The 23,814-nt window shown below is 42.4% G+C and overlaps 1 protein-coding gene across 5 annotated transcripts in view; it reads left to right on the top strand.

Moving 5' to 3' along the window:
• PRKDC (protein kinase, DNA-activated, catalytic subunit) overlaps positions 1–23,814 on the top strand; it is a 190,898-nt gene that overhangs the window by 80,048 nt on the left and 87,036 nt on the right. For all 5 annotated transcript variants that reach the window (XM_062188515.1, XM_062188516.1, XM_062188518.1 and 2 more), the window contains 10 exons: positions 1,025–1,192; positions 2,675–2,802; positions 10,730–10,937; positions 11,193–11,371; positions 13,676–13,844; positions 14,381–14,446; positions 15,507–15,579; positions 18,032–18,180; positions 18,780–18,914; positions 19,133–19,252. In XM_062188515.1, coding sequence (XP_062044499.1) covers positions 1,025–1,192; positions 2,675–2,802; positions 10,730–10,937; positions 11,193–11,371; positions 13,676–13,844; positions 14,381–14,446; positions 15,507–15,579; positions 18,032–18,180; positions 18,780–18,914; positions 19,133–19,252 — 1,395 coding nt within the window. The remainder of the gene's footprint in view (positions 1–1,024; positions 1,193–2,674; positions 2,803–10,729; positions 10,938–11,192; positions 11,372–13,675; positions 13,845–14,380; positions 14,447–15,506; positions 15,580–18,031; positions 18,181–18,779; positions 18,915–19,132; positions 19,253–23,814) is intronic.

Consider the following 23,814-nt stretch of genomic DNA (forward strand, 5'->3'; position numbering starts at 1 on the left):
GCAGCAGGAGTTGTGATTTACCCTGCAGGTTCTTCAAGATGCTCTTCCCACACAAAGCATGTCCTACAGGGATCACTATTGTAGACTCGACATATAGCATCTTATTTATTTACATGTGTGCCCCAAGGCAGCTCTCTGAGCTCTGGAATCAAAGCTGAGGTGCAGAACTGCAGTCAGGTTTGCCTTTATTTATTTATTTTTTTTAAGATTTATTTATTTTTTACTTGAAAAAGTTACACACAGAGAGAAGGAGAGGCAGAAAGAGAGAGAGAGGTCTTCCATCCACTAGTTCACTTCCCAGTTGGCCACAATGGCCAGGGCTGCGCTACTCTGAAGCCAGGAGCCAGGGCTTCTTCCGGGTCTCCCACGTGAGTGCAGGGTCCCAAGGGCTTGGGCTATCTTCCACTGCTTTCCCAGGCCATAGCAGAGAGCTGGATAGGAAGTGGAGTAGCCAGGACTCGAACTAGCACTCATATGGGATGCTGGCACTGCATTCGGCGGCTTTACCGGTTATGCCACAGCACCAGCCCCCAGCTTGGCTTTTATTGCAGTGTGCAGGTTGTTCTGCACTTGCTCATTGAATCCAGAGTGCTGTGTTTGCAAAGTCTATTTTTCTTTTAAAGGTTTATTTATTATTTGAAAGGCAGAGTTATAGAGAGGCAGAGGCAGAATGAAAGAGAGAGGTCTTCCATCTGCTGGTTCACTCCCCAGTTGGCCACAACGGCCAGAGCTGTGCCAGTCAGGATCCAGGAACTTCTTCAAGGTTTCCCACGTGGGTGCAGTGGCCCAAGGACTTGAGACATCTTCTACTGCTTTCCCAGGCCATAGCAGAGAGCTGATGAGAAGTAGAGCAGCTGGGACTCGAACCAGCGTCCATATGGGATGCTGGCACTGCTGGTGGTGGCTTTACCTGCTACGCCACAGTGCTGGCCCCTGCAAAGTCTTTAGAAAGCAGGAAATTAATTTATTCTGTAGGATCCAAAAGCTACCATCAGTGTACCCTCATGACTGCATTGTTCCACAGGGCCAAGCCATCCTTCTCCTTCCATTCTTCACTGGTCTCCCTGGAGGCAGCCTGCAGGACCTGAAGTGTGTTCTGGAGAAGCTCATAGTCTCTCATTTCCCCATGAAGTCTAATGAATTCCCCCCTGGAACTCTGCGGTACAATAATTATGTGGACTGTATGAAAAAGGTTCGTTTTGGGTAGGGTGAAATTAAATTGAAGCAGTGATTTTTTTTGTTACACTTCTTGATGAGAAAGCATAAATGAAATATCCAGAATCAGAGAAGTACTGTAACTTTTAAGAATTCAGCTTAATTCTTGTGAAAAGCTAGCTGTCTGCAGTGGAGAGTGTGTATTTCAATCCCTTGGAATTCACTTTCCCCATTTTAAAATTGTTAAATATGTTATGCATAACAATAGAATATGTAACATATGTAAGTCATGAACAATAATATCAAAAGAAGCTAAAAAATTACCAATATGTTCTAGATTCTAAATTTAGCAGAATAGTAATTGTTTGAGGAGCATTTAGTGATTATCGCTGATACCACTTAATATGCCTCTGAAAGTCCCTATAGAACTGGGGACTCTCAAAATGCCCACAACAGTTCCCAATTGGAGCCTAACCGAGAGCTGGAAACTCAATCTAGGTGTCCATGCAGGAGCCCAATTATTTGAGCCATCAACTGCTGCTTCCCAGGATCTCTATTAGTGAAAGCTGTAGTCAGGAGTGGAGATAGGTATCAAACCCATGTACTCCAATGAGGGGTGCAGGCATCTTACCTGCTAGGTCAGACCCCACCCCACAATTCAACCTTACCAGCAACAGTAGCACAGAAGGGCAAGGTGTCATGAAGACACCTTGGTGGTGACATCAAGTCTGGTGCCCAAGCTAAGTAGTACCTGTCTCCTCTTCCTGTTGAATGATGTGTTTTCTTTCTGTGATTAACAAATGATCAACACGGTGACACCATTATGTTGGTATCATTTTAGGATCTTGTTCCCCAATAACCTGTCACCTAATGACTTTAGCATCTACAAAAATTCTAAGCAGACCTTAGTAGTTTCTCTTAGTGACAGTGCTTTCATATAAATGTGAATAAATAATGACAATATTTGGAGAAAGATGCCAATTAACAGGAAACAAAGGAGCTTAGCAGGAAGAACTCATCAAAGAACCATCACAGAACAGCTTCAGAGATGAAGAATGTATTGTGAAGGCTCTTCAGGATTAAATATGTAAAAGAAGGGTTGAGATAGAACTTACTTATTCTGGGAAGGTGAAATTGAGAGTGTCTCCTATAAAGTAAAAAATAGTCATAGTGATGGGTAAGAACATCAGAGGAGCAACCTAGGACATCTGTGGGCCTGTCAAAGGACCCCAGGGCCAGGGCTGCCTTGCTTGGTGGAGGATTAGGACCTCAGTGAAGGCACATTGCCGTGTGGTCTTTCAGAACCAGAAACAAAGGGAAGAGAGACATCTGCAAAACTAAAGAGTCAGAACTGAGGTGCTTCATGTACTTCGTTATTTGCCAGGTAGTCTGTGTAGCTGCAGAGATGACAAAATTACCAGCATTTGATAATTCTTGAAAATTGTATTATATTTTATGTCTGTTTTTAGAACTGTTAAAAATAAAGCACAAGGAAATTTTGATGATGATGATTTCCTAGCTTTTAGATGCATTGGAGTTGTCTCAGAGTCCAGTACTGTTGCAGTTGGTGACAGAAATTCTTTGTCGGGAACAGCAGCATGTTATGGAAGAGTTATTTCAATCCACTTTCAAAAGGATTGCCAGAAGGTAAGTCATTGTAGTCTAGAAATCCAAGAAACATCCATATTTTGTTTCTGTGGGAACTTACCTTCTTTGTTCCATAAACAGCTGAATGGCAATTGCACTTGCCATCAGACTTTCTTTCTTTTTCTCTAAAACATCAAAAAAACCAAGCTGTTACTGTGAGACTTTTCAAATGTGCTCTAAACTAAAAGTATAAATGAGACTCCAGACTGAGAAAATGTCAGCGTTTTCCCGGTTTTACTGCTGTTACTATAATTTAATGCATATCCCAGGCACCGTTGCATTTCACTTCTGAATCCTTCTGTACATATCTCTAAACAATATTTTCTTATATAGCTATAATACTAGTATCCGTTGGGTAAAAATGTCAGAATTCCATACTCAAGATTTTCTCATTTTTCTCAAGTGTTTTTATATCATTGGATTATTTGAATTTTGATCCAAACAAGGACCCCTGAAGTAATTGAGCCATCCACCTGCTGCCTCTCAGGGGCACATTAACAGGATGCTGAATCAGCAGTTGAGTAACTGCGACTCTAACCAGGAACTCTGATATGGGATGCAGGCATCTCAAACAGTGGCTTAACTACTGTACCAAACACCCACCCCCTTGTATTTCTTTTAAATTTACAGGTATAGTGCGTTGAAGTTTCCCACATCACTGACTGTTTAGTTAGATACAATTTATTATTTTAGCATAAATGTAGGGGGAAGGATGGCATATTTGATGACAATGTTTAAAGTAAGGGTTTGAGGGTAGGTGCTGTGGCAAGCAGGTAAAGGCCTACAGCACTAGCATCTCATATGGACACTGGTTTGAGTCTTAGCTGCTCTGCTTCCAATCCAAATCCCTGCTAAGCTGCCTGGGAAAGCAATGGAAGATGGCCCAAGTGCTTGGGCCTCTGCCACCCACATGAGAGATCCAGAGAGGGCTCCTGACTCCTGAAATCAGACTGGCACGGCTCCAGCTGTTAGCTGTTGCAGCCATTTGGAGAATGAACCAGCAGATGGAAAATCTCTCTCAGCTGGCGCCGCAGCTCAATAGGCTAATCCTCCGCCTGCGGTGCCGGCACCCTGGGTTCTAGTCCCGGTTGGGGCGCCAGATTCTGTCCTGGTTGTTCCTCTTTCAGTCCAGCTCTCTTCTGTGGCCCAGGAGTGCAGTGGAGGATGGCCCAAGTCCTTGGGCCTGCACCCGCATGGGAAGCACCTGGCTCCTGGCTTTGGATCCGTGCAGCATGCTGGCCGCAACGCGCTGGCCATAGTGGCCACTTTGGGGGTGAACCAACGGAAAAAGGAAGACCTTTCTCTCTGTCTCTCTCTCTCACTGTCCACTCTGCCTGTCAAAAAAAAAAAAAAAAAGAGAAAATCTCTCTCTGTCTGTCTCCATCTCTCTGTAACTCTTTTAAATAAAATAAATCAGTCTTTAAAAAATAAAGGCTTGATACAATAGCTTCTTCGAATTGTTTAACTATCAGTGCGTGTTTTAAAGTGGTGTTTATTTATATTGATTTGTAAATATTGATGTAAACTTGTTTGTTATATATTATCATAAAATTCACTTATTTTAAGTACATAATTCAGCGATTTTGGGGAGCTTTCCAGAGGGAGTGGTGAAACCATGACCATGGAGCATTTTTATCCTCTAGTAAGATCAACAATCAACATGACCATTTAAAATTTATTCCCATTTGTAGCCCCTAATCTTTTTCCTGTCTTTATAAATTTGCCTTTTTGGGCATTTTATATAAATGGGAATGATACAGTACTCAGGTGTGATCTTTTATGTCTTGCTTCTTTATTCAGCATAATGATGTAGCATGAATTAATAATTTACTTTTTTTAATTGATGTTTTTAAAAGTCATAATTGACCAAATATTTGTTACAACAGAACATAAATTCTTTTTTGAGCACATAGGGAAAATTCTTCAGGAAAGACCATATGCTAGGCCATAAAACAATTCTTACTAAAATTAGAAGGGTTGAAATCATACAAAGCATATTCTTTGACCACAGTGAAGTTAAATTGGAAATCAACAACAGAAGGAAATTTGGGGAATCTGAAAAATATTTCCAAATAAGCTACTAATTAATAACACATTTCCAAATAATCCTTCAGTCAAAGCAGAAATTATTAGAGAAATCAGATAGTAGTTTGATCTGAATGAAATAAGAATTAAAGTATATCAAAATCTGCTAAAGCAGTGCTTAGAGGGAAATTCTTATCTTTTAATACTTGTGCTAGAAAATATTTCAAATCAATAATTTAAACTTTCTACTTTCAAATATGGAGAGAAGAAAAAACAATGGGAAGCTGAAGGAAGGGTGTGATAAAGATTAGAGTCAAAATAATGCAATAGAAACTGAAAAATGGGGGAGAAAAATTAATGAAACCGAAAATTGGTTTTTGAAAAGCTAAATGGAATTGACATACTATTAGCTAAAGAAAAAGCAAAAGCAGGTGAAAGGGAATGTGGCCCCTGACTGCTCACATGTTTAAAAAATTGTGAGGAAGTGATGCGAACATCATACGAACCACTTCAGCAACTTAAGTGAAATGGGAAGATTCCTAGAAACTCATAAGTTACCAAAACTGTTGCAAGAAGAAATAAAAAGCCTGAATAATACGTCTAGCAAGTAAATGCACTAACTTATTAATACACATAGGTTTTTTTTTTCCTTTTACAAAGGAAACCTTGACCCAGATAGTTTCACTGGTGAATTTTGTCAAATATTAATACTAATAATGCTCCGCTGCAGGCGGAGGATTAACCAAGTGAGCCACGGCACCGGCCCCCAAATGTTTGCTATTATTTATTGTTATTATTTTCTCTTCTTATTCCTTGTTTTCCTTTATGGAACTTTACTTTTTATTTATTTCCTCTTATTCTTTGTTTTTCTTTCAAATTTAACATTATAGGAGCAGGCCTTGTGTCACAGTGGGTTAAGCTGCTGTGTCCCATTTTTGAATACCTGGGTTTGAGTCCCACCTATGATTCTAACCCAGATTGCTACTAATTCATACACTGGGAGGCAATAAATGATGGCTCAAGTACTTGGATCCTTGCCATCCATGTTGGAGACCTGGATAGAGCGCTGGGCTCTTGGCTTTGGCCTGGCTTTTGTGGGCATTTGGGAAGTGATAGAAGGGATAGAATATGCTTTTTTGGGAAGGGATAGAAGTGCTCTGTCTCCCTCTCTCCCACTTTAAGATAAATAAAAAATAACAAACTTTAAAAATGTAGTAATTTAATAATTTAATTTAACTCATTTTCGTATTCTCTTATTCCCTTATACTACAGATCTTACTTTTTTCCTTAACAATATTATCACCAATGACTTGTCATTAACTAATTGCTTTATCCTATAATGTACATGAAATATTTTCAAAAATAGCAATACCAGTATTAATACTAACACTAATCACATCTAATTTAAGTTTAAAATTTTCATTTTAGTTATAATGTACTTAAAATGTATACTCTGGGAGTATATATAATAAAATTTTGTGTTCCAAAGATATTTGATACAAGTTGTTTGATTTGTGGTTATTATACCAATTAGGTACATTGTTTTAGTTGATTTTTAAGTTTTAGAAGTTGTTTATCTTATTTATTTATTTATTTGAAAGAGCAACAGAGAGACAGACTTAGAGAGGCAGAGATCTTCCATTAACTGGTTTACTCGCCAAATGCCTGCAACAGCTGGAGCTAGGAGTCTGGAACTCAATTCATGTCTCACACTTGGGGGCCAGGAACTTAAGTACTTGAGCCATCATCTGCTGCCTCCCTAGGTGCACATTGCAGGAAGCTGGATCAGAAAGGAGGCATGGGACTGGATCCCAGGTACTCTGATATAGGCATCCCAAGCAGTGACTTAATCCACTGTGACCAAGTGCCCTCTCTTATCTTTTCTATTTGCCCTTGGTTTTCTTTTTTAGCATGTGAATATTTACAAGATGCTAAAGTCGTGATTAGTGAGCTGATTGTAGACTCCTGCTTCTCTGTTCCTTTCCTGTTCCTTCCTTGCTCTCTTCCTCTGCTTGATGTCTTCTGCATACCACTCTACACTGGCACAGAAAGATCTTTTTCTTTTAAGATTGTCTTATTTAAAAGCAAATTTGACAGAGAGGGAGAGAAGAGATAGAGAGAGAGGGAGAGAGAGCACTTCTACCTGCTGGTTCACTTCCCCTGTTCCTTTTTTAAAAAAATAAGTGTGTAATTCTTCATTGTGTGGAAATATCATAATATTTTTCATCAGTCTCCTACTGATGACTTTTGGGTTTGGTCTTTGGCTATTAATAATATTGCCAAAGCGAACAGCCGGTGGTTTATGTCATTTTGTATCTTACTAGTACATCTTTGAGGTAGATTCCTAAATAGGATTGTAATTCTGCTGCACATCTCCACATGCCTTCTATTGAGACTATATTATACAAATTCTCTCCAGCAGTGTGCAGAAGTGTCTATTTTATCAGCATCTGGCCAATAGATACTTTCAAACATTTGGGTTTCTTTTAGTTTTTTTGTTGAAAGGGTTACTGTAGTTTGTGAAATATTAATTATGAAGTACTTAATTATGAGTGAAGTCGAACATCTTTTCATATATTTGCTGTTTATATACATTTATTTATTTTCTAAATATTTATTTATTTATTTATTTGAAAGAGTTACACAGAGAGAAAGAGAGGTCTTCCATCTGCTGGTTCACTCCCCAATTGGCTGCAGTGGCTGGAGCTATGCCAATCCGAAGCCAGGAGCCAGGAGCTTCTTCCGGATCTCCCACATGGTGCAGGGGCCCAAGGACTTGGGCCATCTTCTACTGCTTTCCCAGGCCATAGCAGAGAAGTGGAGCAGCCAGGTCTTGAACCGGTGCCCATAGGGGATGCTGGCACTTCAGGCCAGGGCATTAACCTGCTGTGCCACAGCACCAGCCCCATATACAGTTATTTTTGATAAGCTATATGGTGGCCCATTTTTATATTTATTTATTTAATTTATTTGAAAGGCAGAGAGACAAAGAGATCTTCTCTCTGCTAGTTCATTCACCAAATGCTTGCAACAGCTGCAGCTGCACGAGGCTGAAGCCAGGAGCCCAGAACTCTGTGCAGGTCTCCCACATGAGTAGCAAGGAACCAAGTATTCGAACCATCATCTGTTGCCTCCCAGTGTGTACATTAGCAGGAAGCTAAAATAGAAACAGAGCTGGGACTTAAACCCAGGCACTCCAGTATGGGATGTGGGTGTCCCAAGCTGCGTCTTAACTGTTGTGCCTAGTGCCTGCCCATTTTATTTTTTAAAAATTATTTGAGGGGCTGGTGCTCTGATGTAGTGGGTTAATAAGCCTCCGCCTGCAGCTCTGGCATGCCATATGGGCAGGGGTTTGAGTCCTGGCTGTCATCCCTCTTCAATCTTGCTTTCTGGTATAGCCTGGGAAAGGGAGTGGAGGATGGCCCAAGTGCTTGGATCCCTGCATTTGCATGGGAAACCCAGAAGAAGCTCCTTGCTTCAAATTGGCCCAGTGAACCAGTGGATGGAAGAACTCTATTTCTGTCTCTCCCTCTCTCTAACTGTAACTCTGCCTCTCAAATAAATTAATAAATCTTTAAAAAGCAAAAAAGCATGAATTCTACACGTCAAGCAGTCACCAAAAAAGAAAATATTATTTGAGAATCAGCACACTTGCATATGCTGGGACTGTACTAGACCAAAGCCAGGAGCTAGGAACTCAAATCTCCCACAGGGGTGCAGGAACTTATTCCTTGAGTTATCACCACTGCCTCCCAGGTTCAACATAAGCAGGAAGCTCGAGACGGGAACCAGAACTGAAAACTCAAAGCACAGACACTCTATTATGGGATGTGAGTGTTCTAAGCTGTATCTTTTTTTTTTTTTAAAGCTTTATATTATTTGTTTAAAAGGCAGAATTACAGAGACAGAGATCTTCCATCAGCTGGTTAACTCCCCAAAAGGCTGGGTCAAAAACAGGAACCAGAAGCTTCTTCCAGCTCTCCTACCTGGATGCAGGGGCCCAAGCACTTGGGCCATCCTCTGCTGCTTTCCCAGGTCAGCTAGGGCTCGAACTGGTGCCTAAATGGGATGCTGGTGTTGCAGACGGCAGCTTTTCCCCACTATGCCACAACGCCTCCCTCTACCCCTGCCAAGTTGTATCTTAACTGCTGTGCCAAACGACTGCTCCTGTTTTTCTTTCTTTCTTTCTTTTCTTTTTCTTTTTTTTTTTTTTTGGCACAGGCATAGTTAGAGAGAGGCAGAGAGAAAGGTCTTCCTTCCGTTGGTTCACCCCCAAAATGGTCGCTATGGGCGGCGCACTACGCCGATTCAAAGCCAGGAGCCAGGTGCTTCCTCCTGGTCTCCCATGCGGGTGCAAGGCCCAAGCACTTGGGCCATCCTCCACTGCCTTTCTGGGCCACAGCAGGGAGCTGGATTGGAAGAGGGAGCAACCAGGACAGAATCCGGCGCCCTGACCGGCACTAGAACCCGGAGTGCTGGTGCCACAAGTGGAGGATTAGCCTAGTGAGCTGCGGTGCCGGCCCCTGTTTTGTTTTTAAAAATTATATGAGAACTGGAGAGAGCACTCCCATCCCTCTTGGTTCACTTCTCAATTGTCTCCAACAGTTGGGCTAGGCCAAAGGAACTCAGTATGAATCTCCCACATGCGTGGTAGGAACTTACTTTTAAGCCGTCACAGAGTCTACATCAGCAGGAAGCTGGAGTCAGGAACCAGAACTGGGTGTATAACTCAGTTACTCCAGTAAGGGATACAGGCATCTTAACTGCTCAACTTAATGCTTATTCTGACCCATTTTTAAATTAGATCTTTGTTCTTTTTCTATTGCTTCTCCTTCCCCATCTAACTTAATATTTAAGAGTTGGATTTTTTTAAGTTTATTTTTTTATTTGAAAGAGTTACAGAGAGGGAGAGAAGAGAGAGATGTCTTCAGTCCTGCATACCCATGTAGATGCTGGTTCCTGACCCGGCTGTTCCACTTCCCATCCAGCTCCTTGCTAATGGCCTAGGGAGAGCATCAGAAAATGGCCCAGGAAGAGCATCAGAAGTTGGCCCAAGTATTTGAGCTCCTGCCAGCCATGTGGGAGATCCAAAGGAACTCCTGGGTCTTGGCTTTGACTTGGGCTAGGACTGGCCATTGTGGACATCTGGGGAGTGAACCAGTGGATGGAGGGTCTCTGTCTCTCCCTCTATCTCTATAATTCTGCTTTTCAAATAAATAAATAAATGAATCTTTAAAAAAAAAAAAGAAAAGAAGAAAGAATTGCAGCACACTTGAATTTGGAGAATGTAACTTTCAATCATTGTAGTGCCCAGATGAACATTAAAAGCCTATGAAGCACCTAGGGCAGCCTGTCGCTTTAATAAATGTATGATTGAATTACATTCTGAACAGTGTCTTTGCCCAACTTATTATCTAACTTCCAAGCATCAGAATTTTTAGCAGCATATAGACTTACCCCTCTTTTATACATGAAGACACCTTACAGATGATCATTCAAAAATTTTATTTTCCAGGTAAGAAAGGGCCACATAGTAGGGCATTTTTCTGCATAGGAAATAGGAAAGGTGGTTCCTTGTTAGGGAAACACTTGAATTCTAGTTTCAGCCTAGAAATACAATCATTTTTAGACCTGAGACTCTTCCAAAGCCTTCCAGGTATGTTTTTAGGCAAGACCAGGTTGAGAATGAAAAAAGTGTTTTTTCCTTGGTGCTTAAACTTCTGGAGGTGAATACAGTACGGTTTGTGTACAGATGCTTTCTGTAGTTCATGTGAGCTGTATATGCATCCCTTAAAGTTATGTTTGTAATTCATGATTACTGGAATTTTCCTGTTATACAGTGGACACGCATAAAATATTTGTCCCAAGCATGGGCATCTGTGTAATTGTCTTTTTTTCCTAGGAGTTTATGTGTCACACAGTTAGACCTTCTGGAAAGTGTGTACCGAATGTTCAGAAAGGATGACCTGCTTCCAAGTATCACTCGCCAGGCGTTTGTAGACCGTGTGCTCCTCACTCTGCTGTGGCACTGCAGCCTGGATGCTTTGAGAGAATTCTTCAGCAGAATTGTGGTGGACGCCATTGATGTGTTGAAGTTCAGGTTTACAAAGGTCTCCTACTTCTTCTTAAATTAGACTTACTGTTTGGATATTGTATGTTATTTCCCACTTTACTCGTTATAACACATCAATGCCTGTATCCATGTTTAGACCAGGACAGCTGGGTGCTGTTTTATTCAAGAGATTTATCATGTTTGACTATTAAAATTTACTTTTACTCAAGGGGCATTGAGTATTACATTTGATACATTCAATATCTTTTTCATATTTAGAGATTCAAGATAATTATCTTTTACATTTTCTCAGTTGAATGAATCTGCCTTTGACACTCAAATCACGAAGAAGATGGGCTATTATAAGGTGCTAGATGTGATGTATTCTCGTCTTCCAAAAGATGATGTTCACTCCAAGGAATCTAAAGTTAATCAAGTTTTCCATGGCTCATCTATTACAGAAGGAAATGAGCTCACAAAAGCACTAATTAAGTAAGATGTTGCATAGTTGTATATTTCATTTGATTGTTTAACATTTATATATATTTTTATGCATATGTGACTAGATGGTTTCATTTCAAATATTTGCTTTTTCTTATATAAGGTGGACTTTATGTTATTGGCCAACAGATATATTACACTGTTCTCATGTTTTATAAAGAATAAAACTATTTTTTTCTTTTACTGTTTCTTTTTCTACCATTTTTCCCCTGAGTAGCCTGATTTATTTTTAGTGATGTGACTTGTGCTTAAGAAGAGATTTTAGATTTCAGTTTTTCTTATTGTTTGAAATTAAAGAAGTGATAATTTTTTTTTTATTTGATAGGTAGAGTTATAGGCAGTGAGAGAGAGAGACAGAAAGAAAGGTCTTCCTTCCGTTGGTTCACCCCCCAAATGGCTGCTACAGCCAGCGCAGCTCCGACCTGAAGCCAGGAGCCAGGTGCTTCTTCCTGATCTCCCATGCGGGTGCAGGGGCCCAAGCACCTGGGCCATCCTCCACTGCCTTCCTGGGCCACAGCAGAGAGCTGGACTGGAAGAGGAGCAACCGGGACTAGAACCCGGTGCCTGTATGGTATGCCGGCACCACAGGCGGAGGATTAACCAAGTGAGCCACAGCGCCGGCTACAACAAGTATTCTATGAAAGTAACCAAAATAAATATCCTTTTTTTTTTAAAAAAAAAAGATTTATTTATTTTACTTGAAAGTCACAGTTACACAGAGAGAAAGGAGAAGCAGAGAGAGAGAGAAGTCTTCAATCCACTGGTTCACTCCCCAGATGGCCACAACGGCCGGAGCTGAGCTGATCAGGAGCCTTGAGCTTCTTCCGGGTCTCCCATGTGGGTGCAGGGACCCAAGGACTTGGGCCATCTTCTGCTGTTTCCCAGGCCATAGCAGAGAGCTGGATTGGAAGAGGAGCAGCCAGGACTTGAACTGGCACCCATATGGGATGATGGCACTACAGGCAGCAGCTTTACCTGCTACACCACAGTGCCGGCCCCCAAAATACCTTTTCTTTAAAACTGATCTTCTAATGAGGTTCCCCTCCTGGTACACATTCAACATGGACTTTGACTTGCTAGTTCTTGCCATCTCTGTACAAATTTAACTTCACTCCTTTTTCCCTAGTCCTTACTGTACCTTCTCCATGAGTGATGTCACCATCCTCTGACCTGCTTAAACAATGCACTTGGCAGTCATATTTTGCTTTTCCTTCATCTTCTTCTTTCCATCCTCCAGGCACACCCTGTCGTCACCAGATTTTGCAGTTTTATCATTTCAGTGTTTCGGAAACCAGTGTCTTTTTCTCCATTTGCCTTCCCTCGGCCTTGTGTTAATTGGGCTCCCTTGAGAGCCGGTGCACATGGCTCCTTTGGAGTAGTTCTCCCTGCTTCTACTCCTATCTCTGTTCTCTGTCTATGATGCTGCCAGAAGCATACTTTTTTCATATTATGTACTTTCCCTTAACTTTCTGAAGACTCTTTGTGTGCATGGATTTCAAATTTTTTACACCAAGATAAACTTTTCTTTTAATCCCATTTTCCATAAACATTTTCTTGTACCTTCATACAACTGAGGAACAAACCTGATTGTTTCATTTTCCTGCCTAAAACCCTTCATTGGTACTTGGTCTTTACTAGGGTGTAACTGGCTACATAGTCAGCATTTCTGGTTTAGTAGGCCAGATGGTCTCCGTTGTAACTACTGCATCATGCAAAAGCAGCCATAAGTAATACCTATACTACATTTATTAAATAAAAAAAAAACTATATAACAAACAAACAAAAATACCTATACTAATGGACGTGTCTGTGTTTGAGAAAACTGTTTAGAGGAGAAATCAGACACTGGGTGTGGTTTGTGACCCTGCAGGCTGAGTCCTCATTCCTTAGCATTGTGGATGAACTCTCCAGGGAACACCCTCTTCTCACTAACGCTGACGGCTGCTGCTTCTATGCCTGTTCCCAGCACACCACATGGCTTATTGCTTGTTCTAAGTGACACTCTGCTCGTAATGCCTGTCACATTTCTCCTCTGGCTAACCTGCATTTCAAGGCTCAGATGTTTTCTCTGAAATCTTTTATTACCTTCTGAGAGTGGGGTGCTGTCTGTCCTCCTGCTTCTGTAGCTCTTTCCTTATTGTACTTATTGTGCAGAGAGAATCACCTACGCTGCCTTCGCTGTGCCTGACCCCTGACAGAGGCTGAGCAGAATCAGGGATGGAGATAGAAGTCGGGGGTTTGAGTAGCGATGTCCATGTCACATGAACCAACTTGTTCCCTGGCTGTACTTTGCAGATTGTGCCATGATGCATTCACAGAGAATATGGCTGGGGAGAACCAGCTGCTGGAAAGGAGAAGGCTTTTCCATTGTGCTGCCTACAATTGTGCCATCTCTGTGATCTGCTGTGTCTTCAATGAATTAAAATTCTACCAAGGTTTTCTGTTTACTGAAAAACCAGAAAAGGTAGGCCTCTGCTGACATGTTCCCTATTGCTGTCTTTATGGGTTTCAAAAGTTAGACTATATTAGTGAAAGGTACTCTGTAATTTGCAGCTTCTTATATTAAAGTTGCAGAGGTGTTTTGCTGTTCTTCATGGATATATTTTAAAGTTGAAGTGCTTCTCCATGAGTTACTAAGAAGCATTCATTCTATAGAGGCATTGCTGTAAGAATCTCCATCTGGGACAGGCATTGTGGTGTAGCAGGTTAGGCCTCTACCTGCAATGCACCTGGGAAAGCAGAAGATGGCCCAATTCCTTGGGCCCCTGCACCCATGTGGGAGACCTGGAAGAAGCTCCTGGCCTCTGGTTTTAGCCTGGCCCAGCTCCGGCTGTTGTGGCCATTTGGGGAGTGAATCAGTGCATGGAAGCTCTCTCACTGTGTGTCTGTCCTCTCTCTGTAATGCTGCCTTTAAAAATAAATAAAAAGGTGTCACATATTTTAATTCTAAAGATTCTCCATTGTTCACATATTCTTATATCTTAATTTTTGGATTTATAGAACTTGCTTATTTTTGAAAATCTGATAGACCTGAAGCGCTGCTATTCATTTCCTGTAGAAATCGAGGTGAGTGAAATTTTCAGTTTTGTTTCTAAGTTTAAAAACCTTATCAAGTGCACACAGAGAAAAGTAAATATTATGTTGAACATATTAAACTGCCAGTATTCAAGTATGCTCTCTAGTATAAAAACTGACCATTTCATGTAGTTCCTAAAAAGCTGGCAACCACAAAAACTGGCAGTTTAAATCTGATGTTTCACCACAAGCAACCACAAGAAAACGTATGGGAATTCAGCTTTTCCCCTCTGTCGTGACTAGTGAAGAAAGAATATTGCCAGTAAAAGTAGTTATTAGTATCTATTCCAGAAGTTATTTTCTGAGTACATTGCTCCAAAGAAACTGAGATCTGACTGATATGAATTATGGCCTTGTGGCCTTGATTGAATGACTTGGCAGGATAGCAGTCATGGGAGTTACTGGAAGACTGGGACAGGTTTAGTGTTAGCCCTGCTCAGGTTGACATGCTGGCTTTAGTAATTGTTGAGAAGGTGGTGGCTATTGCCCTCATGTCCTGTTGGAAGTAGAAAACTGGGCAGAGGACTGAAATCAAACACCATTGGCCTACACATTTTGCTGCATAGTATTGACCTCGACCCCATCCTAGCATTTTCATCAGTGCTTGTGAGCTTATTTCCTGCCTTGTGCCCTTTTGAAAGAAGACTGGGATTTTCTTTTAGGCGTATGCTCAAAGAACTAAATAATAGCCACAAAAAAACACTTCCAGTTTATAAAACACCTAGATACTTGTCATGTTGTATCTAATCTTTATGATGATGCTGTAAAGTTAGCTATGTTGTATCCTAATCACGTAACTGAGAAAACTGGGCATGAGAGGTCTGTAAAAACTATTGGTAATCTAGGTGTATGGCTGTAAAAGCCCAGCACACACTGAATGAGCTCTGCTGTTGCCAGGGGATTGGGAAACACTCAATAAAATGTGTCTTCTTAGTGAATATATTTGAGTGCTCTGAAATTTTTTTTTTTTTTGCCAGATTGCTGCTAAGGTAGAGAAGGCTTGGCCATGATTCTAAAATATTTTATATTGTATATTTGTTTTATCTCATAGGTTCCTATGGAAAGAAAGAAAAAATACATTGAAATTAGAAAAGAAGTGAGGGAAGCAACAAGTGGGGATTCAGGTGGGTGTTTTCAAAATAATGAAAAAATTCTATTAATTGGTATTTTTATATATATAGAAAATATTGGGGCGAGTGCTGTGGTGTAGTATGTAAAGCCACCACCTAAAGTGCTGGCATCCCACATGGGCGCCAGTTTGAGTCCGAGCTGCTCCACTTCCAATCCAGCTCTCTGCTATGGCCTGGGAAAGCAGTAGAAGATGGCCCAAGTTCCTGGGCTTCTGCGCCCATGTGGGAAACCTGGAAGAAGCTCCTGGCTCCTGGCTTTGGGTCACTGTGGTCGTCTGGAGAGTGAACCAGCAGATGGAAGATCGACCTCTCTCTCTGCCTCTGCCTCTCTAAATAAATAAATACATCTTTAAAAAATAAATAAATAAATAGAAAATATTTTAAATACCCCAGGAGTAAAACACTGAAATTGGGTTTGAAAAAACATTTTAAGCTTTATTTATTTATTTGAAAGGCAGAGTTAGAGAGAGAGAGAGAGGGAGAGACAGAACTTCCATCTGCTGGTTTACTCCTCAAATGGCTGCCTTGCCAGAGCTGGGCTGATCCAAAGCCAGGTACCAGGAGCTTCTTCTGGGTCCTCAAAGTGGATGCAGTGGTCCAAGGACTCAGGCCATCTTCTGCTGCTTTCCTAGGCACATTAACAGGGAGTTGGATTTAAAGTAGAGCAACTGGGACCCATACTGATGCCCACATGGGATGCTGGTGCTGCAAGCAGCAGCTTTAGTCTCTACACCACAGTGCCAACTCTGAAAAGTGTTTTTTTTTTTTTAAAGATATATTTATTTATTTGAAAGGCAGAGTTAGAGCAGAGAAAGAGAGAGGTCTTGTATCCACTGGTTCACTCCTGAAATTACCTCAACGGCCAGAGCTGTGCCGATCCGAAGCCCAGAGCTTCATCTGTTGTCTCCCACATCAGTGCAGGGACCCAAGCACTTGGGCTGTCTTCCTTTGCTTTCCCAAGCGCATTAGCAGGGAGCTGGATCTGAAGTGGAGCATCCTGGACACAAACCAGTGCCCATATGGGATGCTGGTGCTATAAGCAACGGCTTTACCTGCTACGCCACAGCACTGGGCCCTCCATGAGCTTTTTGAAGTACCCATGTATGTCACAGTTTTTTAAAGTATAAGATTAGCTTGATGTTTCTTTGATTACACATAGATCAAATTATTCATATACATTCAGAAATTTGCATTAGAATACAAATGCTACCCTACCACCCCTCTGTTCCAAATTTCTCGGAACCTGTTCGCTGCCTCCCCTGCTGCCCTACTGCCTACTCACTCCATTGTAGCAGCATAAACTGCTGCTGTGCCTTGTGGGTGCCAGGCCTGCTTTTTCCCCAGGGCATTTGCACTTGCTGTTCTCTGCATGCCTCAGGACATTGTCTGAAATATCAAGGTCTGAAGGAGGCCCTCCCTGGCCTTTCTATTTGTAATCAACCCTCCATCCTGCTATACGTTCCTTATTGCAGCTTTTCTTCTTCATAGGTTTTATCACCATTTATTTATTTGAGGATAAAATTTGAACCAGTTTTCTAAATTCCTTACATATTTGGATTAGCTCTTTTGCAGTAGTGTTTCTTTCCATATTTCTATTAGACTTAGTGGACAAAGTGTATAATATCAGAATTTTTATTTTTTTTATTTTTTTAAATTTTTTGACAGGCAGAGTGGACAGTGAGAGAGAGAGACAGAGAGAAAGGTCTTCCTTTTGCCGTTGGTTCACCCTCCAATGGCCACCGCGGCTGGCGCGCTGCGGCCGGCACACCGCGCTGATCCGATGGCAGGAGCCAGGTGCTTCTCCTGGTCTCCCATGTGGGTGCAGGGCCCAAGGACTTGGGCCATCCTCCACTGCCTTCCCGGGCCATAGCAGAGAGCTGGCCTGGAAGAGGGGCAACTGGGACAGAATCTGGTGCCCCAACCGGGACTAGAACCCGGTGTGCCGGCGCCGCAAGGTGGAGGATTAGCCTAGTGAGCTGCGGCGCCGGCTAATATCAGAATTTTAATGTAAAAAAATTCTGTTCAAAACTGGATCCAGTTTGGAGCCAGTGTTGTGGCACAGCAGGTCAAGCACTGCCTTTGTTGTCAGCATCCCATATTGGAGTGTCAGTTTGAGTACCAGCTGCTGTGCTTCTGATCCGGCTCCCTACTAATGCAGCTGGGAGGCAATGGAAGACAGGCTCCAGGATGGAGTTCCTGGCTCCTGGCTTCAGCCTGGCTCAGCCCTGGCTGATGCAGGTATTTGGGGAATGAATCAGTAGATGGAAGATTCTCTCTTTGTGTCACTCCCTTTCTCTGTCACTCTTTTAAATACATAAATAATGGTTAAATCTTTAACTGGTGATGAATATCTTACTTAAAAGTACTATTAATTTTAATATCATTTGAGCTTAGAGAAATGTTTCTGATTGGTTTTGAATGCATGTATTTTTTTATTATATTTCAGATGGTCCTCATTATATGTCATCCTTGTCATATTTGGCAGACAGTAGCCTGAGTGAGGAAATGAGTCAATTTGATTTCTCAACTGGGGTTCAGAGCTATTCATACAGCTCCCAAGACCCTAAATCTGCCACTGGTCATTTTCGGAGACAGGTGATCACATCGCACATATTAAAAGAATATTGCTGAAGTTTGTAAAGGGCTGGGTGGGGGCCTCAGAGAATGCCTTGTCATTGTTGGAGGAAGCAAGGAAGTCCTGGGACAGAAGTGCAGATTGGGGAGTTTTCCCAATATCCAAGCCCTAGCCTTTAATCCTGTACACTCAGCAGTCAGTTTTCATCAGCACAGAAAGGAAGTTAGGGGATCAGAAATCCAAGCAGCAGAGATGCCCTGACCTGATGAGACCCCTGAGGGTAATGGTTAGGGGTCAACATAGGCACAACTAACCTAAGTTGTGATCCCAGTGACATGACTGCACAGGCAAGGTCTACGGTCACCATAGCAGAGATGGTCTGACTTGAGGTACAACTGGGGGAGTGATGAGGCAGGCAGGATCTGGGGACAGTCTGGGATGTAAGGAAGACATAGGGTCCTATTTATTTTTTAGTTGTTTAATAGCAAAACATGCTGGCTCTATTTGATATCATTATAACCTTGTCAGTTGTTCTATGATAATGCCCCCATTTGGGGATCCTTATGTGCACTGACATTTCAACACTGCACTCTGTCACTGGACTCTTCCTGTTTCTTAGGAGCATCCAGATTCCAAGGTCCAAGGCGATGTCCTGGAGTTAGAGATGGATGAGCTTGGGCAGCACGAATGCATGGCCCCCCTGGCTGCCCTGCTGAAGCACATGAGAAAGCTGGCCCCACCCCAGGCAGAAGAGGTGCTTTCCCCAACTAATCTAATGATCTCTGTTGATGCTATTCTCTGGTATCTTATTGAAAAATGATCTTTACTGTTGGAGGTAAACCAAATTGCATGTTGAATAAATACATTTTTTTGTTGTTCATATCTTCCTTTATCATCATTTTCTTATAGAATCAAAATGTGAAGGTTTTTTCCCCCCTTCCTTTTAAGGTAATTTTGAGTGTTTGATTTCAGGGTTCAGTGTCAAGAGATCTTCCTCCTTGGATGAAATTTCTTCATGACAAACTAGGAAATTCATCGGTGCCATTAAATGTTCGTCTCTTCTTAGCCAAGCTTGTCATTAATACAGAAGAAGTAAGTAATTTGTTATTTCTTTAACAGTTCTTTATTATCTACTTAGAAAATCACAACAAAGGGAGATATAAAGGGACAGAGCATGACATTTTTATTCACTGATCCACTGAATAGACAGTTATCTTTATGTATTTAGTTATTCAACATCATTCTTTTCTCAATTTCTTTTTTTTAAAAATTTTTTTATTTGAAAGAGTTACAGAGAGAGAGAGAGGCATAGAAAGAGAATCTTCCATCCGCTGGTTCACTCCCCAAATGGCTGCAAACTGGTGCCCATATGGGATGCCGGCATTGCTGGTGGCTGCTTTACCCACTATACCACAATGCTGGTTCCTCTTGATTTCTTTACAAATGAGTAAGTTAATTTTTATTGAGTTAGAAGTCATCTTTTTTGTTTGTTTTTATTTTTTTTAAACTTTTATTTAATAAATATAAATTTTGGAAGTACAATTTTTGGATTATAGTGGTTTTTCCCCCCATAACCACCCTCCCACCTGCAAACCATCCCATCTCCTACTCCCTCTCCCATCCCATTCTAATTAGAAGTCATCTTAACTAGGCTATCAGCTTTCTTTGCTTATAGTCATCATAACTAGGCTGTGTTAGGCTATCAACCTTCTTTGTTTATAGGAGAAAAAAAATGGTTGAAAATATTCCTATTACCAACATATGAGAAAGAGCTGCCTTTGCCTTAGGTCGCCGCTATTTGTCTACTTCTGGCCTACCTCAGTTAGACCTTCTTCAACAGAGAGAGTTAGGGAGATCTCACAGCAAGCCCTTGTGCTAAGCCTGGGGGCATGTGGTGGGAGTTTGACATAGAAGAGGCCCAAGCAGAGGCAGCCCTGGAAGACCCACTGTGTGTCTGCACCAACTGCATGGAGCACAAAGGCAAGGGCTGGGTTTGAACAAAAGATGTCCCAGGGACAGGCATTGCTGGAGCAGGCTACTGCGAGCCGTGCAAGGTGTGTGGCTCATTGGTCAAGTAGTAGTGAGCCCCTGAAGGGCAGCAGGGGTGATGGGATCCATTGTGCCAGATAGAAAGTTCTTCTGGGCACTCTGCAGATGCCATGAACCCAAGGCTGGGCCCAGCAGGAAGCCCTTGAGCTACTGCTTGGGACTGCAGTGGGGCCTGCTTTCCTGAGTGTCTTGTGTGATTTCTGGCTCCTGGGGCTGCTGTTGCAAGGTACAACAGAGACTGGAGGACTCAGGCAGCAGTTCTTAATGTCAGATGTCCAAGATCCAGGAGTCACAGTGTTGGATCTTCCTGAGGGCTGAGAAGCAGACTCTGGTCTAGGTCCATCCCAGCTGCTGGTGGCCTCAGGCATCCTTTGGCACATCAGCTCATTCTCCCTCAGTCTTCACGCTGTCTGCCCAAATTTCTCCTTATGAGGACACCAGTCAGATTGCATTAATACTTACCCTAATGGCCTCATTTTAATTTAGTTACCTCTGTAAAGGCTGGTCTCCAAATACAGTCACATTCTTAGGGTTAGGACCTCAACAGCTTTTTGAGGGATACAGTCCATACCATAATACGTGGGGTTATATGTGATTTCTAGCCCAAGTTCCTCTAAATGCTGTCTTGATGGCTACCAAAAAGGAGCCAAATATGTGGGTTTTTTTGCACTAAAATAAACTTATACTTTAATTCTACTTTCCAGGGCTGGCGCCCTGGCTCACTTGGTTAATCCTCCACCTGCAGCGCCGGCATCCCATATGGGTGCCGGGTTCTAGTCCTGGTTGCTCCTCTTCCTGTCCAGCTCTCTACTGTGGCCTGGCAGGACATGGAGGAAGGCCCAAGTGCTTGGACCCTGTACCCGCATGGGAGACCAGGAAGAAGCAGCTAGCTCCTGGCTTCAGATCGGCATAGCGCGCCGACCATAGCGGCCATTTGGGGGGTGAACCAACGGAAGGAAGACCTTTCTCTCTGTCTCTCTTACTGTCTATAATTCTGCCTGTCAAATAAAAATAAAAAAAAATAAAAATAAAAAAAATTCTATTTTCCATGAACTTTTAAAAGTATGCCTTCATATTTGAAAAAGAGAAGTTAGAAAGCTTAAGAAGGTAGACAGCTTGGACTACAGTCTTCAGTCTGTTCTTTGCCACCAAAGTGACATTCTCTTAGAATTCCTAAAATAGGGCTGACTCCGTGGCTCACTTGGTTAATTCTTCACCTACAGCACTGGCATCCCATACAGGCACCGGGTTCTAGTCCTGGTTGCTCCTCTTGCAGTCCAGCTCTCTGCTGTGGCCCGGGAAGGCAGTGCACCCACATGGAAGACCAGGAAGAAGCACCTGGCTCCTGGTTTCAGATTGGCGCAGCGCCGTCCTTGACGGCCATTTGGGGAGTGAATTAACGGAAGGAAGACCTTTCTTCTCTCTCACTGTCTATAACTCTACCTGTCAAAAAAAAAAAAAAAAAAAGAATTCCTAAAATAAATTAAATGGACTTTAGTATATGGATGTGTTTTTAGATTTCAGAGATCTTAATCGTATGATGTAATAGAATGATTTCTTTAATATAGGAAGACATGAAGCACTGGAGGCACATGTGACTACCTAATTTCTATGATCTCATTTTCATATGCATATGTATCAAATAGAAATACAATTTTTTTAAAAGGTTTATTTTACTTATTTGAGAGGCAGAGTTAGGCTGCAACAACCAGGCCTGAGCCAGACTGAAGCCAGGAGCTTCGTCCAGGTCTCCCATGTGGGTGAAGGGGACTTCTGTAGCTGCTTTCCTAGGCACATTAGGAGGAAGTGGAGCAACAGGTGACTGTGGGATGCCAGCATTGCAGGCAATGGCTTTACCTGGCATGTCACAATGCCAGCCCCCAAAGTGTGATTTTCTTTTTTTTTTTTTCTTTAAAGATTTATTTATTTATTTGAAAGAGTTACACAGAGAAGGAGAGGCAGAGAGAGAGAAAGAGAGAGAGAGAGGTCTTCCATCCGCTGGTTTATTCCCCAATTGGCTGCAATGGCTGGAGCTGTGCCAGTCTGAAGCCAGGAGCTTCCTCTGGGTCTCCCATGTGGGTGCAGGGGCCCAAGGACTTGGGCCATCTTCTGCTTTCCCAGGCCATAGCAGAGAGCTGGACTGAAAGTGGGGCAGCCGGGACTCAAACCGGCAACCATATGGGATGCCAGTGCTGCAGACAGCAGCTTTACTCACTATGCCACAGTGCTAGCCCCCAAAGTATAATTTCAGTAGCTGCAGTTGAGGTAGAGGGTTGGTAAAAGAATATTTTGATTTTGTTTTCTACGAGCATCATCATATCAGAAGAGTTCAGGCAATAGAAAGGTCAATAAAAGGGACTGGCATTGTAGTCAGCTAGTTATGCTACTGTCTGCAATGCTGGCATCACATATTAGAGGACTGATTCTAGTGCTGGCTGCTCTGCTTCTGGTTCAGCTCCCTCCTAAGAGGCTGAGAAGGCAGTGGAAGATGACCCAAGTGCTTGTTCCCCAGCCTCCCACGTGGGAGACCTTAGTGGGGTTCTTGCCTCGACCAATCCCTTGCCATTTGGAGAGTAAACCAGTGAATGAAGGATCACGTCCCTCTCTCCTACTTGCTCTTTCTAACTACCTTTCAAATAAATAAATATTTATAAGAAAAGAAATCAATAATAGATCCATTTCCATTGAATTGTTTTGGGAGCGCAAGGTGCGATAATTCAACAGAGAATCCTAATCTAATTATGAGTAACTTGGAATTTGCATCTTTTTGGGATGTAGATAAAGTCATAACATTTTATTTATTTTTAAAAATATTTATTTTTAAAGATTCACTTATTTATTTGAAAGGCTGAGTTACAGAGAGGCAGAGGCAGAGAGGGAGAGAGAGAGAGAGGTCTTTCATCTGCTGGTTCACTCCCCAAATGGTTGCAATGGCCCGAGCTGGGCTGATCCAAATCCAGGGGCCAGAAGCTTCTCCCGGGTCTTGCACATGGGTGCAGGGGCCCAAGAACTTGGGCCATCTTCTACTGCTTTCCCAGGCCATATCATAGAGCTGGATCGAAAGCAGAGCAGCCAGGACGGTGCCCATATGGGATGCCAGCACTGCAGGCAGTGGCTTTACCCACTATGCCGTAGCGCCAGCTCCATAAATATTTTTTTTTTAAAGGATCATGCAATTAGCGATTTTTAAAAAAGATTTATTTATTTATTTGAAAGTCAGAATTACACAGAGAGAGGGAAAAGTCTCCCATCCGCTCGTTCACTCCCCAATTGTTCACAACAGCTGGAGCTGTGCCAATCCAAAGCCAGGAGCCAGGAGCTTCCTCTGGGTCTCCCACATGGGTGCAGGGGCCCAAGGGCTAGGGCCATTTCTACTGCTTTCCCAGGCCATAGCAGAGAGCTGGATCATAAGTGGAGCAGCCGGGACTCGAACCAGTGCCCATATGGATGCCAGTACTTCAGGCCAGGGCATTAACCCACTGCATCACAGTGCTGGTCCCAACAATTAGCGATTTTTAAAAAGATTTATTTACTTATTCGAAACAGTTCCAGAGAGAGAGAGAGAGATTGATTGATTCCATCCTGCTCGCTCCCCAGCTGGCTAC

This window comes from Lepus europaeus, chromosome 4 (assembly GCF_033115175.1).
Source record: "Lepus europaeus isolate LE1 chromosome 4, mLepTim1.pri, whole genome shotgun sequence".
Lineage (NCBI taxonomy): Eukaryota > Metazoa > Chordata > Mammalia > Lagomorpha > Leporidae > Lepus > Lepus europaeus.